Genomic DNA, 16,453 nt, shown 5'->3' with positions numbered 1-16,453 from the left:
TTCTAAGAATTTTAGATAGTAGGTTGTGTAGACAGATAGGGTTGATGTTGATTACCAGCTACAGTTTCTTTGAACTACATTGTTCTCTTTAACTACTACAGTATATTATATGTTTGTTGACTATAGGGTTCATGACATGTACACAAGTTGCTCTGGGTGAGAGCATCTGCTAAATGCCTAAATTGGAAATTGTAATCTTACTTTGCATACGAGTCAGGATGTTGAATGGGTCACGCTGGGCAGGATGTTGGGGTGTTATGCATTTCCAACGAGATATATTGCCCTTTTTCTGCCTCATGAAGGCTCTAAAGCATGAGGATAAATCAAAATCATCATGTGTTGATCTACTTTTCACATAGGCCTAAATCCATATCACTGGAAAATACCTACATGAGCAAACTATTCCTAGCATTGCTTTAAATACACATAAGTGTTGGATTTGCTTACCTGGTGGAATCCTGGCACATCTTTATCTGCTTTGGAGATGCTCCAAAAGGGTAAAAAAAACGACCATGTTGGCCTTTGGATACATCACCTTTAAGAACAAATAGGATTAAGGTTGTGTCATGTAGCCTACGCAAAGCTAAGTGGTGGTAAATATAATGCTGTGTATTTGGACAAAATACATACAACTAGGGTCCAGTGACCATTTAAGCCAACAGCTCCCACAATGGTGTCAGTCCATCACCTCCACCTGCATATAATCAGTCCATGTGTTAAGTTAAGCCTATAAGCATTAAGCATAACTATGGTGATCCTTATCTTTTTGAGAATGTTTCTCTTTTTTCCTGTAAAAATATCCGTCATGGTAAACGAATCTACCATGAGGCTGTTGTTAGCGGCAGTGGTAAGCCTGTAAATATAGGCATTCAGGACCTGCACATATAAAAATTACTTGGGTTAACTCCAATCATTCATTATACTGTATTTCATATGAGGCAACAGCTGAGGTCCTTTAATGAAAATGAAGGGAGTTATACCTCACTCTCCAACCACTGGAGAGGTCTAAGACTATTCAGGTCCATAGAGTAGATTTTGTATGGCCCTATTTTGGCCCAAATGACCGGTCTTTGACCATATGTCATCAATGACTGGAAATACACAGAATTTCAGTCATTTGTACAGAGCAGAATCTGACAACAGAATATTTCATGTCACATACTGGAAGGTAAATACCGTTGGTCTGGATGGGGCTAGGCAGGACTGGGGCCTCAGAGGAGTGGATGGTCGGAAGGAGGTGGTGTGGTGAGGGGACTGGTGAGGGAGCAGGGGAAGGGGATTTGGCACGAAGGGAAGGTGAAGGTGAACGGGTAGAAGGGGAACACGAAGCCAGAGGAAAAGGGCAACCAAGCTTCTGCAGCTTGGCTGGAATCCTTTCCTCTGGCACAATGTATCGTGTTATCTGGTCAAAGTTGGACCAGGATAACACACTTCCCTTCAATTGAGCTTATTTTCATAGGACCCAGCATGTCACTCTCCATCTTCCCTCCCTTGCGCTGCTCCTGCCGGATGTTTTTGACAAGTACCAAATCCCCAAGTCTGAAAAAGTCATCCAGACCATGCAAAAGTTTCCTCTTACGGATCTTGTCCTGGGACTTTTGCATGTTGTGGATGACCTTTTCGTACACCTCCCCCTGCTCCTTCAGTCCCTCGCTCACCACCTCCTTCTCAGCCACTCCTTCCACCCTCTCATGTGTTATCTAAAAGTACAGAAATGCAAGTGTTCATTACAATGTATTAAGTTAGGCAAATGATGACCACCACATCTAACCACCTGCAAGAATTAGAGCCTCTAACCTCATATGTGTCGGCCACCTGTGAAGGGTACCTTGCCTCCCTCCCAAACATGAGCCGATACGGGCTAAACTGTGTGGTCAGCTGTTTTTTGGTTCTGAGACCAAACATACATGCCTTTATTTTCTTGTCCCACTGCGTGGGGTGGTCAGCACTCAGCTTGTTGAGTGACCTGAAAATGTCATATCATGTATAGGACATTTTACATGCTAATTAACATCTGTGGATTGATTTAGCTGCATATTTTCACCAAATTTAACTTGCCTTTGGATGGTGCCATTCATTTTTTCTGCCAGCCCATTGGTCTGGGGGTGGTAGGGGGCACAGTAACTCCTGTGAATGCCCAGTGCGGCACATATCCCCTCGTTGAGCTTTAATTGCATGATTGTTGGGACAACAAAGTGAGAAGCATAGTAATGTCATACTAGGAAAAAACATTAAATTATTTAAAAAAAATAAAATACTGTACCTTATGATTTTTTAATTCTGTCCCATTTTAATTCTGTCAGCAGTCTCTGAGGCACACCTCATAGAGTACACATTCAGTGACCTCCTCTGCTTTTTTACTCTTGAGGGTAGGCCTCTGCCCACTTTGTGAAATAATCCATAATCACACACACACACACACACACATATAGATTACCTCCCTCTGTTTCAACAGGTCCATGCCAACCAATTCAAATGGTTCTCCCACCTGAAAGACATGTTTTCATGAATATGAGGTTATCTTTTTCGGCTGTTGACATGAGCACTTAGTGTCACAAAATATAGCACCTCTATTGGATTATACTGGCTCTTAATTATACTGCTTAATCTGAAGGAAGAGAGTGCACAGAATCATTGTATGCATGAAGTTCAGAAAGAAAAGTATTCACTAAAGTGAAGCAGTGACTGTAGCAAATATGAGTTGACTTTAGTTCCCTACCCATTTTCCAATGTTGACTTGCATCCCAGGCCAGTAATAGCGAGGGATAATGGCATGGTGGGTTTTTTCAACACCACAGTGGGCCCCAATATCGTTGGCGTGAAACTCCTGGAACACTTCAGCTGCCTTTTCTGCAGTGGTTACCACCTTGGCCCAGTGCTGATTCAGGCCCTGGCCCTTCCTCCTGCACAAGTAGTACAACTCTCCATCTGGTCAGAGGGTAAAGCGCATGAGTTGAAGAGAACACATTGAATAAGGCTGGGGTTGATATTGTATACAATTGCTTACCAGTAACTTTATAAGTCAAGGCTCTTTTCAGAATGTCCCTCTGCTGTTTGTCCGCTCCCTCAGGATAGACATTGTGGACCAGAAAGTCCATTAGCTCCTTCACCTTGACTTGGTCAAAGGTACACATAGCTATTATCTACTGTCTGGCTAATACTAAATACGTGCTTGCTTACCTACTTGCTTGGCTACTTACCTACCTACTTACATCTCTCTCTTCAATCTCTCTGTAATCTAATGTGTTTTTTTTTTCTCCTCCTCCACACTTGTGTCCTCAGTTGACCTCCATTTATAAACTCACTAGTACATTAGGCACACCTCTTCCAACCCAAATTAACATTGACCAATCATATGGCAACACATGTGGCCATTATGGTCATATGGTCATAATGGTCATGGACATTTTCACACACAAAGTTGTTTCCTCCTCACCGAGCCCTGGAAACACAAGCAGCAGTGTGTTAGCCTACCATAAATAGTGCTTAAAATCAATGACGCAATAGTAGAGAGGGAGATTTAACACACCTACACAGCCAGGGGTAGACAACCCGAGGGGGGAGTGCTCTCGTGGAGAGAGACACTCGGACAGTTGCACACAGACTAAAAAGACATAAAACAACCGGTCAAGTTCATGACCATCACATAACTAAATCAAAACACACTGGCACTCGCTAAGCAAGAAACATACCTTTGCTGATGCATAGTGGACAAACAAACAATACTGAAGCCCAACAGGCCAGCTTTGTTTGTGGAAGATAGTCAGTGAGGACATGCACACGCCGGTGACAAGCGTGGCAACAGTACTGACGGGCCAGCATTAGAACCCGGTCAGTGAGGACACACGCGCAGATGAGAGACAGCAGCTAACCAGGGCAGAGGTGTGTGCTGATTATGTACTGCAGCCTACAGTACATCCTCCTCCCACCAATCAGTGGGCTGATTACCTGCAGTCTGCAGGTAATCAGCCCACTGATTGGTGGGAGGAGGATGGGCCCTGGGCAGAGTGGGGGGCAACCCATACTGCACAATGGATACAAGCCTCTGGCTTTTTTGTGATAAATCCATTTGGCGTCTGATTGGTAACAAGTCCAACAATAGCTCACTGTGTAAAGACACTCTCTACATGATGCGTAGGACCTGGGTTCTAATCCGACAAATAGATGATTTACATTTTGAAAATTCTTGAAATTTATTTGACAGTTTCTTAATACTTTAGAAAGTTTTAAGTACAAATCTTTTTTTTATGGGGCCTTATGAGTATGTGTACATTACCTTTTTATTTATTTATTTATTATTAACTTATGACTTTCACTCCATTACATTTCAAAAACAAATGTTGTGCTTTTGACTCCATTACATTTATAGGCAGGGGGAAAACAATACATTTATGAATTACGAATTCCACTTAAAGGACAAGTCCGGAATAAAATAACCTAACCATATTTCAACATTTATTAACTCATAATTTGCTATCTGGATTGTTTTTGAGTTTAGAACATAGAACCTTTGGTTTATAAACCCCTGACTTTAAGGCTTGTGCCGCGCTGGCATGGACAACACAACTGAGAACAAAATACTTAACCTTGTAGAATTGAATTGTTTATGCTTTTTGAATTAATTTACAAAAAAACACAAAAAGTTAGAATATGGAGATAAGAGGTTTCTGCTCAACAGCAAAACTTGCAGTTGCCAGCAAAGACAAAATAATTGTTACAGGCCTTTCTTTAAAAGAAGGAAATTAATTACATGTTTTACAAACATTATCATAAAATGTTCAGATATCCAACTGATATGTCCATATATAGGCATATACTGTATCCAGTTGTCCAGAACCTCTGATCCAACCGATATGCTCATATATGGGCATGCCAATATATGGGCATACACTGATGACATCAGAGATCTCCATATATGGGCATAAAAAGAACAAGGACCGCCAGATAGAGATCTCCATATATGGGACAAAAGAGACAGACAGACGGGTACAACAGCTACTCTGACAAAGCCAAAGACACTATGACTCAGACATATCGGTTGGATCGGCGGTGCAATCCACCCTTACATCCTTGCTTGCGGGATGACCCTCTGGAGCCTGAGACAATGGAGCTTGAGCGTGACTTAGAGAGGGTAGGTCCTGGAATGAAGACGGGAGGTTTGACAGGGCTTTGATCTAGCATACAGGACCATGTAGGAATCACTAGAGTTGAGTGCATTGGGACATTTGTATGTTCATTGGACTGCGCCAATCCTTGCTGTTTTTGCTGTGTGCTGGGAGTTGGAGACTGTATGATTGTCACCTCTCTCACTTTATCATAGATGCGGTAAAATCCACCCTGACAGGCATCCTGCAGCATGTTTTTAAAACTGGAGACAGATGCCATCAAAGGGCCAAAGATGAAGCCGGTGTCAGTATTAACTGACGGTAAGGCTTCCAATACCGGGAGAACGTGGAGAGACTGGTAGCTCTGAAGGAAATGAATGTGATCCTCGGTTTGTGAAAGCTTCTCGAGTTCAGCATCTCTATTCTTTAACTCAGTAATCTCCTTCTGAAGCTTCTTCAGCACTTCCTCAGCCTGACCACCAGCAGTCTGCTCCTGGACTCTGATAAGCTCCCTCAGATCAAAACGATTCAGTTCAATGGAAAGGATGAGGGCTGTAAACATCTTGTCACACTCCTCAATGGCTGCCCGCGTGGAGCGAGAAAAGGACAAGCTGGCTTGTTGAAGCTTCCACACCTCATTCTCCATCTTCTGGATTCTCTGCTGAGAGATTTTCTTTGTTTCCCCAAGCTCAGCCTGTTTCTCCTGTACCTCCGTCTCGGCAAGCACAGTGTCGTGTCCTTTGTGCTCATCTGTTAAACACAGATAACAGATAAACTGCTTGTCGGTGCGACAGTACACTTCCAGCAGCTTGTTATGATGGCGACATATCATCTCCTGGAGGTTCTTCGAGGCTGGGACCAGTTTGTGGCTGTTGAAAGCAGGAGATTTGCAGTGAGGTTGCAGATGAGCCTCACAGTAGGACACCAGACATACCAGACAAGATCTGACAGCTTTGCCTTTTCTCCCGGTACAAACGTCACACGCCACATCTTCGGATCCAGCTAAACTCAAGATTTCGGGCTCTGAAGTTTCCTGAAGCCCCATGTTTTTGAATTTATCCACCACCTCAGCCAGCATGATGTTTCTGCCAGGCTGCGGCCTGTCGTTGAAGGTCTGCCTGCACTGGGGGCAGTCCCACTCCCATAAATGCTGGTCCCAGTAAAGCTGGATACAAGCCGAACAATAACTGTGACCACACGGAATGGTAACCGGGTCTTTCAGCACATCCAGACATATCGGACAACTGAATTGATCTTTGTTGAGCACAACACCGTCTCGGGCCATTTTCCAGCCAAATGTCAAGCCAAAACATCAAGCTGAAAAACAATGTGACAGCTGCTGTTTTGTTTAATGGAAGTGACAGGACGTAGGCCGTCGTAAGCACATTATCCCCAAACCCTCAAATGTTGTTACATCACCACTGCACACTGATTGGACAGAGTATTGATGACATGACATTTGCTATGATAGCAGAGTGTCAGTTTATACAGCATGGCGCCTAAGCAGCATAGCCATCTAGAAGAGCATTTGTATGTACAGTAGGTCCCCTGTGGTAAACCAGCTCAACATCTTCTGTGAGACTTTCTCTCGCTTTAATTATTCCCAATATGGAGATAACTGACGTCATAGTACTGACGTCAAACACTGGCGTCCAAGTTCTCTGTGAATTGCCGTCCAGTGGTGGAAAGTAATTAAGTACATTTACTCAAGTACTGTTTTTAAGTACAATTTTGAGGTAGTTTTACATAGTATTTTTTGTAATACTTTATACTTCTTCTCCACTACGTCTCAGAAGCAAATATTGTACCTTTTACTCCACTATTGAAAACTGCAGTTATTTAGATTACTACTCGGCCGACTCGGGAACGATGCAAGTTGGAAATAATGCAAATAGGGAATGCATGCCACACCCTGTTATGCAATACCCATAATACCCATTGTCAGAGTACCAGTAACAGTCTGTCTGCCTGTGTCCCTTTTGTGCCCATATACGGAGATCTCTATATCTGTCTGTCCTTGTCTCTCCTATGCCCATTATATAATAGGCTGGGTGCATTGCCATGGCAATCAATTGGCTCATTTGGGCCAAGGTCAGAGCATTTCCCGGTGGTTCTGGACAACCGCCTAAACGACCGACTCGGACGGTTCTCGAGATACGTGGATTACAGACTTACATACGTACAGAGATTCCGTGGCTAGTCAGAACTCGGAGGCTAAGTCTGACATCATGGACTCCATATTTGGGCATGGTGGCTGACCTGGATCTCCATATTTGGGTATGGTGACCCATCGTGACCTCACCGTGATGACAAGAGCAAGCATCACTGGATAGTATAACCTGCACTCTCCACGGATCGGCTTTGTCCGCCTGCCTCAAGTCTGTCAAAAAAAAGACTCTCACACCCTTTCACCTACGGTATACATCTTCCAGAGTATTATAGCCCCTCAAAACGGGATTCCCTCAAAGACACACCCTCGGATCACACGGTTAGACATCGCTGGTTAAGACCTGTCCTGGCCCTAGTTAACCAGTCCATTTCGTCCAAGATAGTGTTGTACAAGAGAAAACAAGTATCTTTCAGCCTTATAAGTTAATCTGTGAAGGGAAGGGAGTGGTGGCGTGCGGTGTAGACATGGCAGACAGCAGCAATCCCAGAGATAATTGGAAGAGCATCTTGTTGGTATTTGGGATCGGCTTTGTGGCGCAGATCTTTGCAGAATGTGCCCTGATCCGTGCCACGATCGCAATTCTGAACCCAGAGTTACAGGGTGCAGCGTTTGGTTACTTCATTCGTGCCGCTGCTGTTATCTTCCATATTCTGGCCACCCTGTGTTACATCATCAACCTGCTTAAACTCTTACAGTATATGCAGGACAGCAACGCTACCAGGGCGGAAGACAACAATGCTACCAGGGGGGAGGAGAAGGAGAAGGAGAAGGAGGAAGACAAGACTTTAAATCTGATGGACTACAATGCTACCACGGATGAGGAGGAAGACAAGACTTTAGTGGACTACAATGCCACCACGGAGCAGGCAAACAAGACTTTAAATCTGATGAAGAAAAACACTGGAGATGATGGACCATTGGACCAGAGGGACAAGACTTTAGAGCTGATGAGGAAAAACGCTGCTGTAAATGATGGACCATCATCAGACCAGAATGCCAAGCAAGGCGTATCCATGGGACCGGGGGGACTGTGTAAGTTACGGTCTCGTATCCCAGTGAATGCCAAGCAAAGTGTATCCATGGGAACTACTGGGGGATGGCGTCCCGTGGGGTCTCGTATCCCAGTGAAACTCTCCACTGACAAAAGGGAAAAGGGGCTGTGTAAAATCAGCATGTGTAACTGAGAAGGCATGGTAGTCTACAACTTCCCTAACTGAGGAAGGAGAGAACCTGAGGCTGTGTACTTGTGTAATTGAGAAGACATGGTAGTCTACTGTACCAAGTGTTGGCGGTAACAGGAACCACAGTAGACATGGGGAATTGGCAACGACTAAATTGGGAGAAAATACAAAAATTTTAAAAAGGTTTTTATAAGATCCAACTTCAGTGGACAAACAAAACACAAAGAAACCCACAAAAAAGAAAACCAAAATTTATAAAATAATGTATTAAAACCTGTAGGAAATTACGTGGATCTCTGGATCCACATAGAAACAGCGTGGCTCCAATGTGGATCTCAGACTTCATGTGACCAGCCTTTTCTGACCTTCGATATCAATCATATCTAGATCGGCCTACTCGGGAATGATGCAAGTCGGGAATTAATCGGTTATGCAATACCTGTTGTACCCATCTGTCTGCCCCTTTTATGCCCATATATGGAGTTCCTGTGAGGCATGCCCAAATATGGAGTCCAGGCCAGTCGCTTATGTCAGTACTATGACATCATAGTGATGACATGGGTAGCCTACTCCATTTATAGACATTTGTTAATAAATATTGTTTGGAGATCCGCTGATCCGACCGACCTGCCACGCAGCTCATTGATCCTCTCGGGTCGTTGGCAGTACGCACGTTGAGTATTAAGTCGATCAATTGGTTCTTGAGATGAGATATGCTGGTGACTCGGAGAGTGGTGTAACAACATGGCAGCAGAGAAGGAGGAAAGCAGTTTAAATGTCAGTGTTGATGTTAAACAAACACAGGATGAAGACAAAGTCTTCCTGTTGAAAGGAGCTGCCTTCCTGACCACAGTGGCCACCGCTGGGATGATATCTGGGTTTGGATCCACGTTGGCCTTGGCTAAGAAGAAAAGCCCGAAATGGTTTTACAAGGGGGTTACGGCCACGGCTGTGGTCCCAGAGAGCGGAGCGTCCCTGGCTCTGAGGGCGCTGGGCTGGGGGTCCCTGTATGCCTGGTGTGGAGTAGGTCTGCTCAGCTTCACTGTGTGGAAGGCCCTGGGTATTCATAGTCTGTCGGAGTTCAGACACAAGATGCAGTCCATCTTCCCAGCCATCCCCAAGAACCCAGACACCCACACAGACTCCCAAACAGAATGGGAGTCACTTTTCAAGTCCAAATAAGGAAGAAAGGGGCAGGGTTAATCTGTTCTGCAGCTGGCTGCAGATTGGACGGCCTTAATGGGACATGCTACTTTGTTTTACAAGCAGTCTTCTACTGTTGGTCACTGGGAGCTGACCAGTACAAGCACAGCCTTCTACTGTTGGTCCCTTAACAGCTCCATTGGGCTGATTGATGGTTAAATGCCTTACTCAAGGGTTGTCTACAGGGACAACGAACAGTCACGCACACAAAATAGCAGATCTAGAGGTTGTGGATCATACCATCAAGAATAAATTAGGCTTATTCTTCCCATACTGTGTTCTGCTCAGAACTTTGGGACTTGGGGGGCTATACAATGTACAAAGTTAACTTAAAAGGTAAAGTATAATTTCCCATAGCACTGGGTTTAATTCTTGATACAAAATCCAAGGTGTAACAGTTGAGTGCATGGTGATGATTAAAACACTAAATAAATGGACACTGTTTTGAAGGGCACAGGAATATTATTGGAGAGTATCTCCAGATTGTCTCACAAAATACACACCAGTGTCAGTCAATAATTAGGACATTGACATAATTTCTTGACAAATCCAACCCAACCAAATTATCAATCAACAAAAACAAAATTATGAAACCCATTTGATCAAGTAAGACTATGTAAAAAAAAATGTTCAAAGACCTTGGTCAGGCATCTATTGGCCTAACAATAGAGGCCTGCGGAAGGTCTTTGACCGAAACTTTACTATTATAAATACCATTTATCATTATTGAGCAAGCGAAAAACTGTGTGCGCGAGTGTCTTCTTCTACCTAACTGTTAACTCTGATCAGGTGCGCAAAAGATTTTAAGACTGATGAGTAATGACATCAGGGTGGTTGTGGGGCATGTTATGTTGTGGGCGCTGCATCAATCACACACAAAACCCATAATACTACAGGGCATGCAAACAATTATGCCTTTCCCATCTGAGGTCTGCTGTCACTGTCACAAAAAACCTTGTATATATTTTAAGTACTGGAGATGCTGGCTTTGAACAGTGCAGTCTTTGGTTGTAAATTCTAAATCCAGTTATTTTTTATATTGAACCACTCAAAGTTTCCTTTTAAAGATATTGTACAGCTTATCTTTTGATCTAAACTATTTTTTTTAAGCTTTTTTTGTCCATACACCCATAACACAAATTTCATCTGGAATTCATGCACAATACTATACTGTATCCTATGTAGTCTTAAACTTGACTTTAAAAAGTGCCAACATGCTTTGTTGATCAGAAAGCAGAAATGCTTGTGGAAAAAACATTTTACTAATGTGCTTTGAACAACAATCTCTGTTGTGATGATGGTTATCATAAGAATGAATAAAGAAAAACCCATTCAACTTTCATTGCTCAAACAAGCACTTTTCATAAATAATTTATTTGTTATGACATATAGACATGAGTTTCAGAGTAAATAAAATCTGAGGCACATAATCAACTGACCATAATTACATTCACTGCCTTTGACCAAATATTTATTTTAAATGGCTCCTCTGAAGATTAAAACGCTATCTTGTGGAGTTACACTTCCAAGCACCTCGACATTACATCATGTTCAACTTAACAAATCACTAAAATGCTTGGCTTATTGAGTAAGCAAGTACTGAGTAGTAGGGCTGGACAATTAATCGAATACTCCAAAAGGTATATCAACGAATCGACACAAAATAAGAATCTAATAGATTTTGTATCATTGACTAAATCGGTTAGTCTGTTAACCACGTAACCCTGTATTGTACTTAAAATGGTGAAAATATCTGATCAACAAGCAAACAAGACATGCTGTGAGCTTGTAGATCTGCTATTTTCACACACAAAAATGTATAATCGTTTATTATTCGTAATCAAGGCAAAAGTTTTGACATAATTGTGACATTGATTTGAAGTCATATCGCCCAGCCCCACTGAGTAGTGTTACAAGCATTTTCTTATAGAAGTTTTACCCAATATAACATAAAACCAGTCTTCTTCAGATTGTCCCTTCTCTCCCTCTCTGAACCCTACCCACCCAGAGTCTGGTTTCTCATGGGGGAACTATTGGTGTAGAGCAGTGGTTATCAAACTTTTAAATTTTAACGGACCCCCAGTTAGACCCCTGACCAGCATTACTCTGAGAGCGTACAAATAGAACCAAATGGACCCGGCAAGTTACAGACCTGTAAGGGTCCATTTGGGTCCTATTCTAACTATCAATAATTTATCTGGGTGCCCCTGGCCTGGAACTCCCTCAAGGAAGAGAATCACAGGTGTAGAATATGGTCTTTGACCTACTCTAATAAAAAAATAATAGCTTGAATTTATATAGCACCTTTCATGAACCCAAGGACTGTTATAATATACATAATGTTATGAAATAACTTATTGTGACTTGATATAAATGAAATTAACCGACAGATTGATTGAAATGACTTTATAAAAGCCAACGGAGCTGAGCTGTCAGTCAGTCCACGCAGGTTGTAAATCAACCACTGAGTCAGCAAGTCCAACAATAAATCCAATTGCACAAAATGGTACACTGTGTGATTTAACATAAGTCTAGAAGATCGTCTAGTGTAGGCTACTCATTGTTTCCCCATACATAATAAATCCTGACACACACCCAAGCACATCAACATTTAACCTCTCTGAATCAATTTCGCTTTATGCTGAAAATTATTGCAACTGCCACCGCCACCATCGCCCCGACACCCAGCTCCATCATCTTGCCCAGCTTCCAGTCTGCGACGGTCGCGGTTTTCTTCCTCAACAGCTCCTCTCTCCTCATCTTCCATTCCTTATCTTTTTTAATCTGATCTCTATAATGGGACTTGATGAACTTGTCAAAGTCAAAGACGTTTTTGCCATGGATGTCAATGACCGACTGCCGGCTCGTCGTTGGCTGCTTCGCGGAGCCGCCGGTGTCCTCCTTAGACGAGGGTCTGGCGGCCCCCGTCAGGTCTGATGGACTCAGGATGCCACGGTCGTACTTCCTCCTCAGTGTCTTGTTGCCCAACACGTTGTAGGCCTCGCTGATGTCGGAGAAGCGGAGGTTGGCGTCTTCGCTGCCGGCGTTCTTGTCCGGGTGATAGATGAAGGACAACTTATAATAGGCCGTCTTGATCTGGGCGTGAGTGGCGTCGGGGGAGACCTCCAGGATGTCATAGTAGCCCGTCTTGGTCTTATACAGGGGCTCGTCGTCTCCATAACCGTTGCCACCGAAACGCCTCGTAAACACGAGCTGCTGCCTGTGATGCTGCTGCCCCGACAACAACACATGAGGATGGCTGAGCAGGAGCTCTGCTGGTCGACGTGTCAGATGATGATACAGTGCATGCTGAGGTCTAGACCGGCTGCAGGACGAGGAGGCGCCGACCTGGGGGGAGTCGTCGTCAGTCTTCTGGCCGCGGCTGAAGTGGGACCTCCGGCGGACAGTGCTGGTGTCATCATCATCATCACAACAGTCCCAGGTAGACTGAAGAAGCAGCAGCGTGTCCCGTTCCCTGGGAGACAGACCCTGGTAAAGCTCAGTGTCTCCAACAACACTGCGAGGGAACGGAGGAGACTCGGTTTCATAACAACAGCCCTGAGAAGAGGCAGCACGGCCAGCGGACACATTCCTCAGGGACAGCCGTGTCCTGCTATGGACTCCGGCTGTGTTTGAGAGGCCGTTCTGAACCAAATCCGACCAACGTCTCGTCGATAAAGAAGGAGCGCACACTGCGCTTCCACCCCGCTTACTCCGAACTTCTAGAAACGGGCGACTATATTTGTATATTGCGATATTGTAGGCTCCCCTTAGCAGCCCTAGTCTGACCTCCGCCATGTTTGCGGCAGCAGCCACCCAGGAGGAGGAGGAAATGCTCTGTGAGAGAGTGAACAGAAGGTGTTTTACGTGCAGCACAGCGCCCCCGGTGGAAAGGAGGCCTGCATAAAACGATTCTGCTGTTTTTGTCTTTATATATATAGTGACGTAACGTTTGGAGGTAAACGTCATCGTATCGACGACACATAACCATAACAGAAAAGACACTAGTACTGAGCCCTGCCCCTGAGGGACTCGATATGGGGTTTAAGTAGCCTGGGCACCATTCCTTTTCGGGTATATGATCCGGTCGGGAGCTCTACGTCATCCGCGTCATCAGCGACCGGATCGCGACAAACCGGAAACACGTCTCACCCCAAAATAGGTCCGTCCTATAAAATCCTTGATGCGGCGTAGTTTAGCTTATTTTTTAAATATAAATGTGAGTGTACTTTCCGGAGACTATTTAGCGTCTGTATTATCCGTATTATCCCACGGGGAAATTCTATTCCATTTAAATAGGGATTGGGGAACCAAAACAAAGCGGCACCGCAAAACCGGATCGCGACAATCCGGAAACAGGATTCTTTTTTCTTTTTTCTTTTTCAGTAGGCGTGGCCTAGACCGGATCATATGGGTCTTTAGTAACAGACACCAGGCTTTCCTCCGAGGTGGAAAGACTGGTGATGCGAGGTTAGGGTTTAAGTGGTTAATAACCTATTTAGAACGAGCGGAGTGGTTTACATTTCTTGTCGTTCCCATTTGAATGCGACACCCTGAAAATAGCTTACCGGAAGTGTTGTTAAGCATATATTTAACCAGTTTATCCATGAGTTTATCATGTCCAAATTAAAAACAATAATTTGGCCTCAAGTGATTTTATTTGGCGACTCTATCACTCAGGTTAGTTGAATTCAACCTTTACTTCGCACTAATGTTGGATCTGTTTGTCATCTACTGCTCTTTGACGTTCATTCTTTGTGTGCCAATAACTGCTCATTAATAGCTGAAAATCAATGTGGAGATGTTTTGAGTATTTACCATCAAGTAACATGCCTGTTTTTGGTTAAAATGACAAGTGGTGTCTATTCTCTACTAGTTTTCATTCCAGTCTAATGGATGGGGTTCAGAAATAGCCAATAAATTAGTTAGGTGAGTACATCTCTTCTCTTGCATGTCTACTGTCAGTGGCTTATTGTGGCTCAGCTCAACTAATGTGTGATGTAAACATTATGCTTACAATGTACACAGTCCAGTACTTGTACTTGGTCATGCATACATTTATGTACAGTGTGTAACTAGCCAAACACATGAGAAAAAATATGATTTGGTCCTGAAACTGAATTAGAGTATGCAGCTACCAAGAGTGTTATATAGCCTAGAAAACCGACCCTTATTTTGTCCTTTTAGAAAGTGTGACGTTGTGAATAGAGGTCTGTCAGGCTACAACTCGAGATGGGCCAAGATTCTACTGCCTCGCATCATCCCAAGCCAAAACTCAGCAGAGCAAAATATAGCAGCAGTTACCGTGTTCTTTGGAGCCAACGACTGTACTCTTGAAGGTATATTTCAACTCACTCATGCTATGTTATGGCTACAGAAAGAGTCCAATCTGTGCACTGAATGAAAGAAAACGACTGTCTTACAACAGTTATACATTCAAGCCCCGCTTCTTCATGCCGCTGACGATAACAAATATTTCTGTTCAAATTCATCATATTATGCAGAAATATTTTAACACATACCCTGTCCCCTCCCTTCTCTTTCCTTCTGTAATGTCTTGCAGATAAGAACCCCCAACAGCATGTGCCTCTGGAGGAGTACTCGGCTAACCTAAAGGAAATTGTCAGACACCTGGAGTCCGCAGGTGTGACTGCAGACAAAGTTATCTTCATCACTCCTCCTCCGCTTCATGAGCCAGCCTGGGAGAAGGAGTGCATAATGAAAGGTCAGTGCCCGGGCACCGTGGCTCTGTCATTAAAACGTTTAAATAGCAGATCTACAAGCTCATGACATCACTTTGGAAACTTGTAGATAAGCTATTTCGGAAATAAAGAAAAAGGTGTGAAATTTCTTGAACAGGGGCGTTCAATAATAATAAACAATAGTAAGTGGTCAAGCGTCGCTTCAGTTCATAATATCTAATAACTTCTTTCCTATCTGGCTGTCTGTCCCCAGGATGTGCTCTGAACCGTCTTAACTCAGTAGCAGGGCAGTATGCCCAAGCATGTGTCCGCACAGCTGGACAGTGTGGAGCAGATGTCCTGGACCTCTGGACGCTTATGCAGAAAGATGACCAGGTGGGGGAAGGCAGTTGTTAAATACTGCCGTCATTAATATTATCACATTTCTGAGCCACACATGCTATTGTATGAGTAAAATGAGGGGAAAGGTAATTAAAACAATATACAAGTATGTTTTAAGCATTCTCTTTTGTCTAATCAATACAAGATTTGAAAAATAACTTTTGCAATTATCCGATCAATAGTTACATGACACACACCTACAGTATGTGTAGGAATTTACATCACTGACATTTTAGCATTCTTCTCATATTTCAGCTCCCGAGGGACCCTACAGTACATACATTAACTATATAGACACTTTTACTTTTTTAATAGGCCTTCATTAATTAAAAACATTTCTGTATCCTCACAACTCTGCAGGACTATACAGCCTATCTGTCCGATGGTCTGCATCTCTCAGATAAGGGCAATGAGTTTGTGGCCCAGCACCTATGGAGTCTGTTGGAGAGGCGAGTGGTCAACCTGCCCTTCCTCCTGCCCTACTGGGGAGATGTGGATGCCAGTAATCCAGAGGGCAGTCTTCTCAGTGAACTGTTGCCATGGAAATTTGCCTAAATTTGTATCCATACCAAAGTGTAAGATAAATCAAATAACTGAATAGACAATAATTCTTGCTTGAGTTGATCTTAAGTTTTAATAAATGAATGTTTGCAAAAACTGGGATCAAATGGTGTACTTTTCTCCTAGGGTGTCACTCAACTCGAGTGCTCC

The 16,453-nt window shown here is 43.5% G+C and overlaps 3 protein-coding genes across 3 annotated transcripts; 2 read left to right on the top strand and 1 right to left on the bottom strand.

The window, feature by feature from the left end:
• Positions 1-9,200: 9,200 nt before the first annotated feature.
• Positions 9,201-9,641, top strand: LOC308074715 (transmembrane protein 242-like; the record flags this gene model as incomplete). The annotated part of the gene is made up of 1 exon (XM_080414220.1): positions 9,201-9,641. The coding sequence occupies one exon, from the start codon at positions 9,201-9,203 to the stop codon at positions 9,636-9,638; it is 438 nt and encodes a 145-aa protein (XP_080270346.1). The 3' UTR covers positions 9,639-9,641.
• Positions 9,642-11,021: 1,380 nt separating this feature from the next.
• Positions 11,022-13,595, bottom strand: LOC308074605 (uncharacterized protein). The gene has a single exon (XM_080414111.1). It carries the CDS (start codon positions 13,455-13,457, stop codon positions 12,285-12,287), a length of 1,173 nt encoding a protein of 390 aa, XP_080270237.1. The 5' UTR covers positions 13,458-13,595; the 3' UTR covers positions 11,022-12,284.
• Positions 13,596-14,204: 609 nt separating this feature from the next.
• On the top strand, positions 14,205-16,341 carry iah1 (isoamyl acetate hydrolyzing esterase 1 (putative)). The gene is made up of 6 exons (XM_080414543.1): positions 14,205-14,339; positions 14,536-14,588; positions 14,847-14,998; positions 15,223-15,384; positions 15,615-15,736; positions 16,103-16,341. The coding sequence occupies exons 1-6, from the start codon at positions 14,277-14,279 to the stop codon at positions 16,295-16,297; spliced, it is 747 nt and encodes a 248-aa protein (XP_080270669.1). The 5' UTR covers positions 14,205-14,276; the 3' UTR covers positions 16,298-16,341.
• Positions 16,342-16,453: the final 112 nt, after the last annotated feature.

Source organism: Gymnoscopelus braueri, assembly GCF_963280865.1.
Source record: "Gymnoscopelus braueri genome assembly, chromosome: 19".
Lineage (NCBI taxonomy): Eukaryota > Metazoa > Chordata > Actinopteri > Myctophiformes > Myctophidae > Gymnoscopelus > Gymnoscopelus braueri.
The sequence above is the reverse complement of the archived record's forward strand: the minus strand, read 5'-3'. Positions and strand labels throughout refer to the sequence as shown.

Coding starts and splice junctions, on each gene's coding strand:
- LOC308074605 (XM_080414111.1), bottom strand. CDS start 13,457: ATGGCGGAGGTCAGACTAGGGCTGCTAAGGGGAGCCTACAATATCGCA.
- iah1 (XM_080414543.1), top strand. CDS start 14,277: ATGTCCAAATTAAAAACAATAATTTGGCCTCAAGTGATTTTATTTGGC. Junction 14,340..14,535: donor TTGGCGACTCTATCACTCAG/GTTAGTTGAATT, acceptor ATTCTCTACTAG/TTTTCATTCCAGTCTAATGG. Junction 15,737..16,102: donor TTATGCAGAAAGATGACCAG/GTGGGGGAAGGC, acceptor ACAACTCTGCAG/GACTATACAGCCTATCTGTC.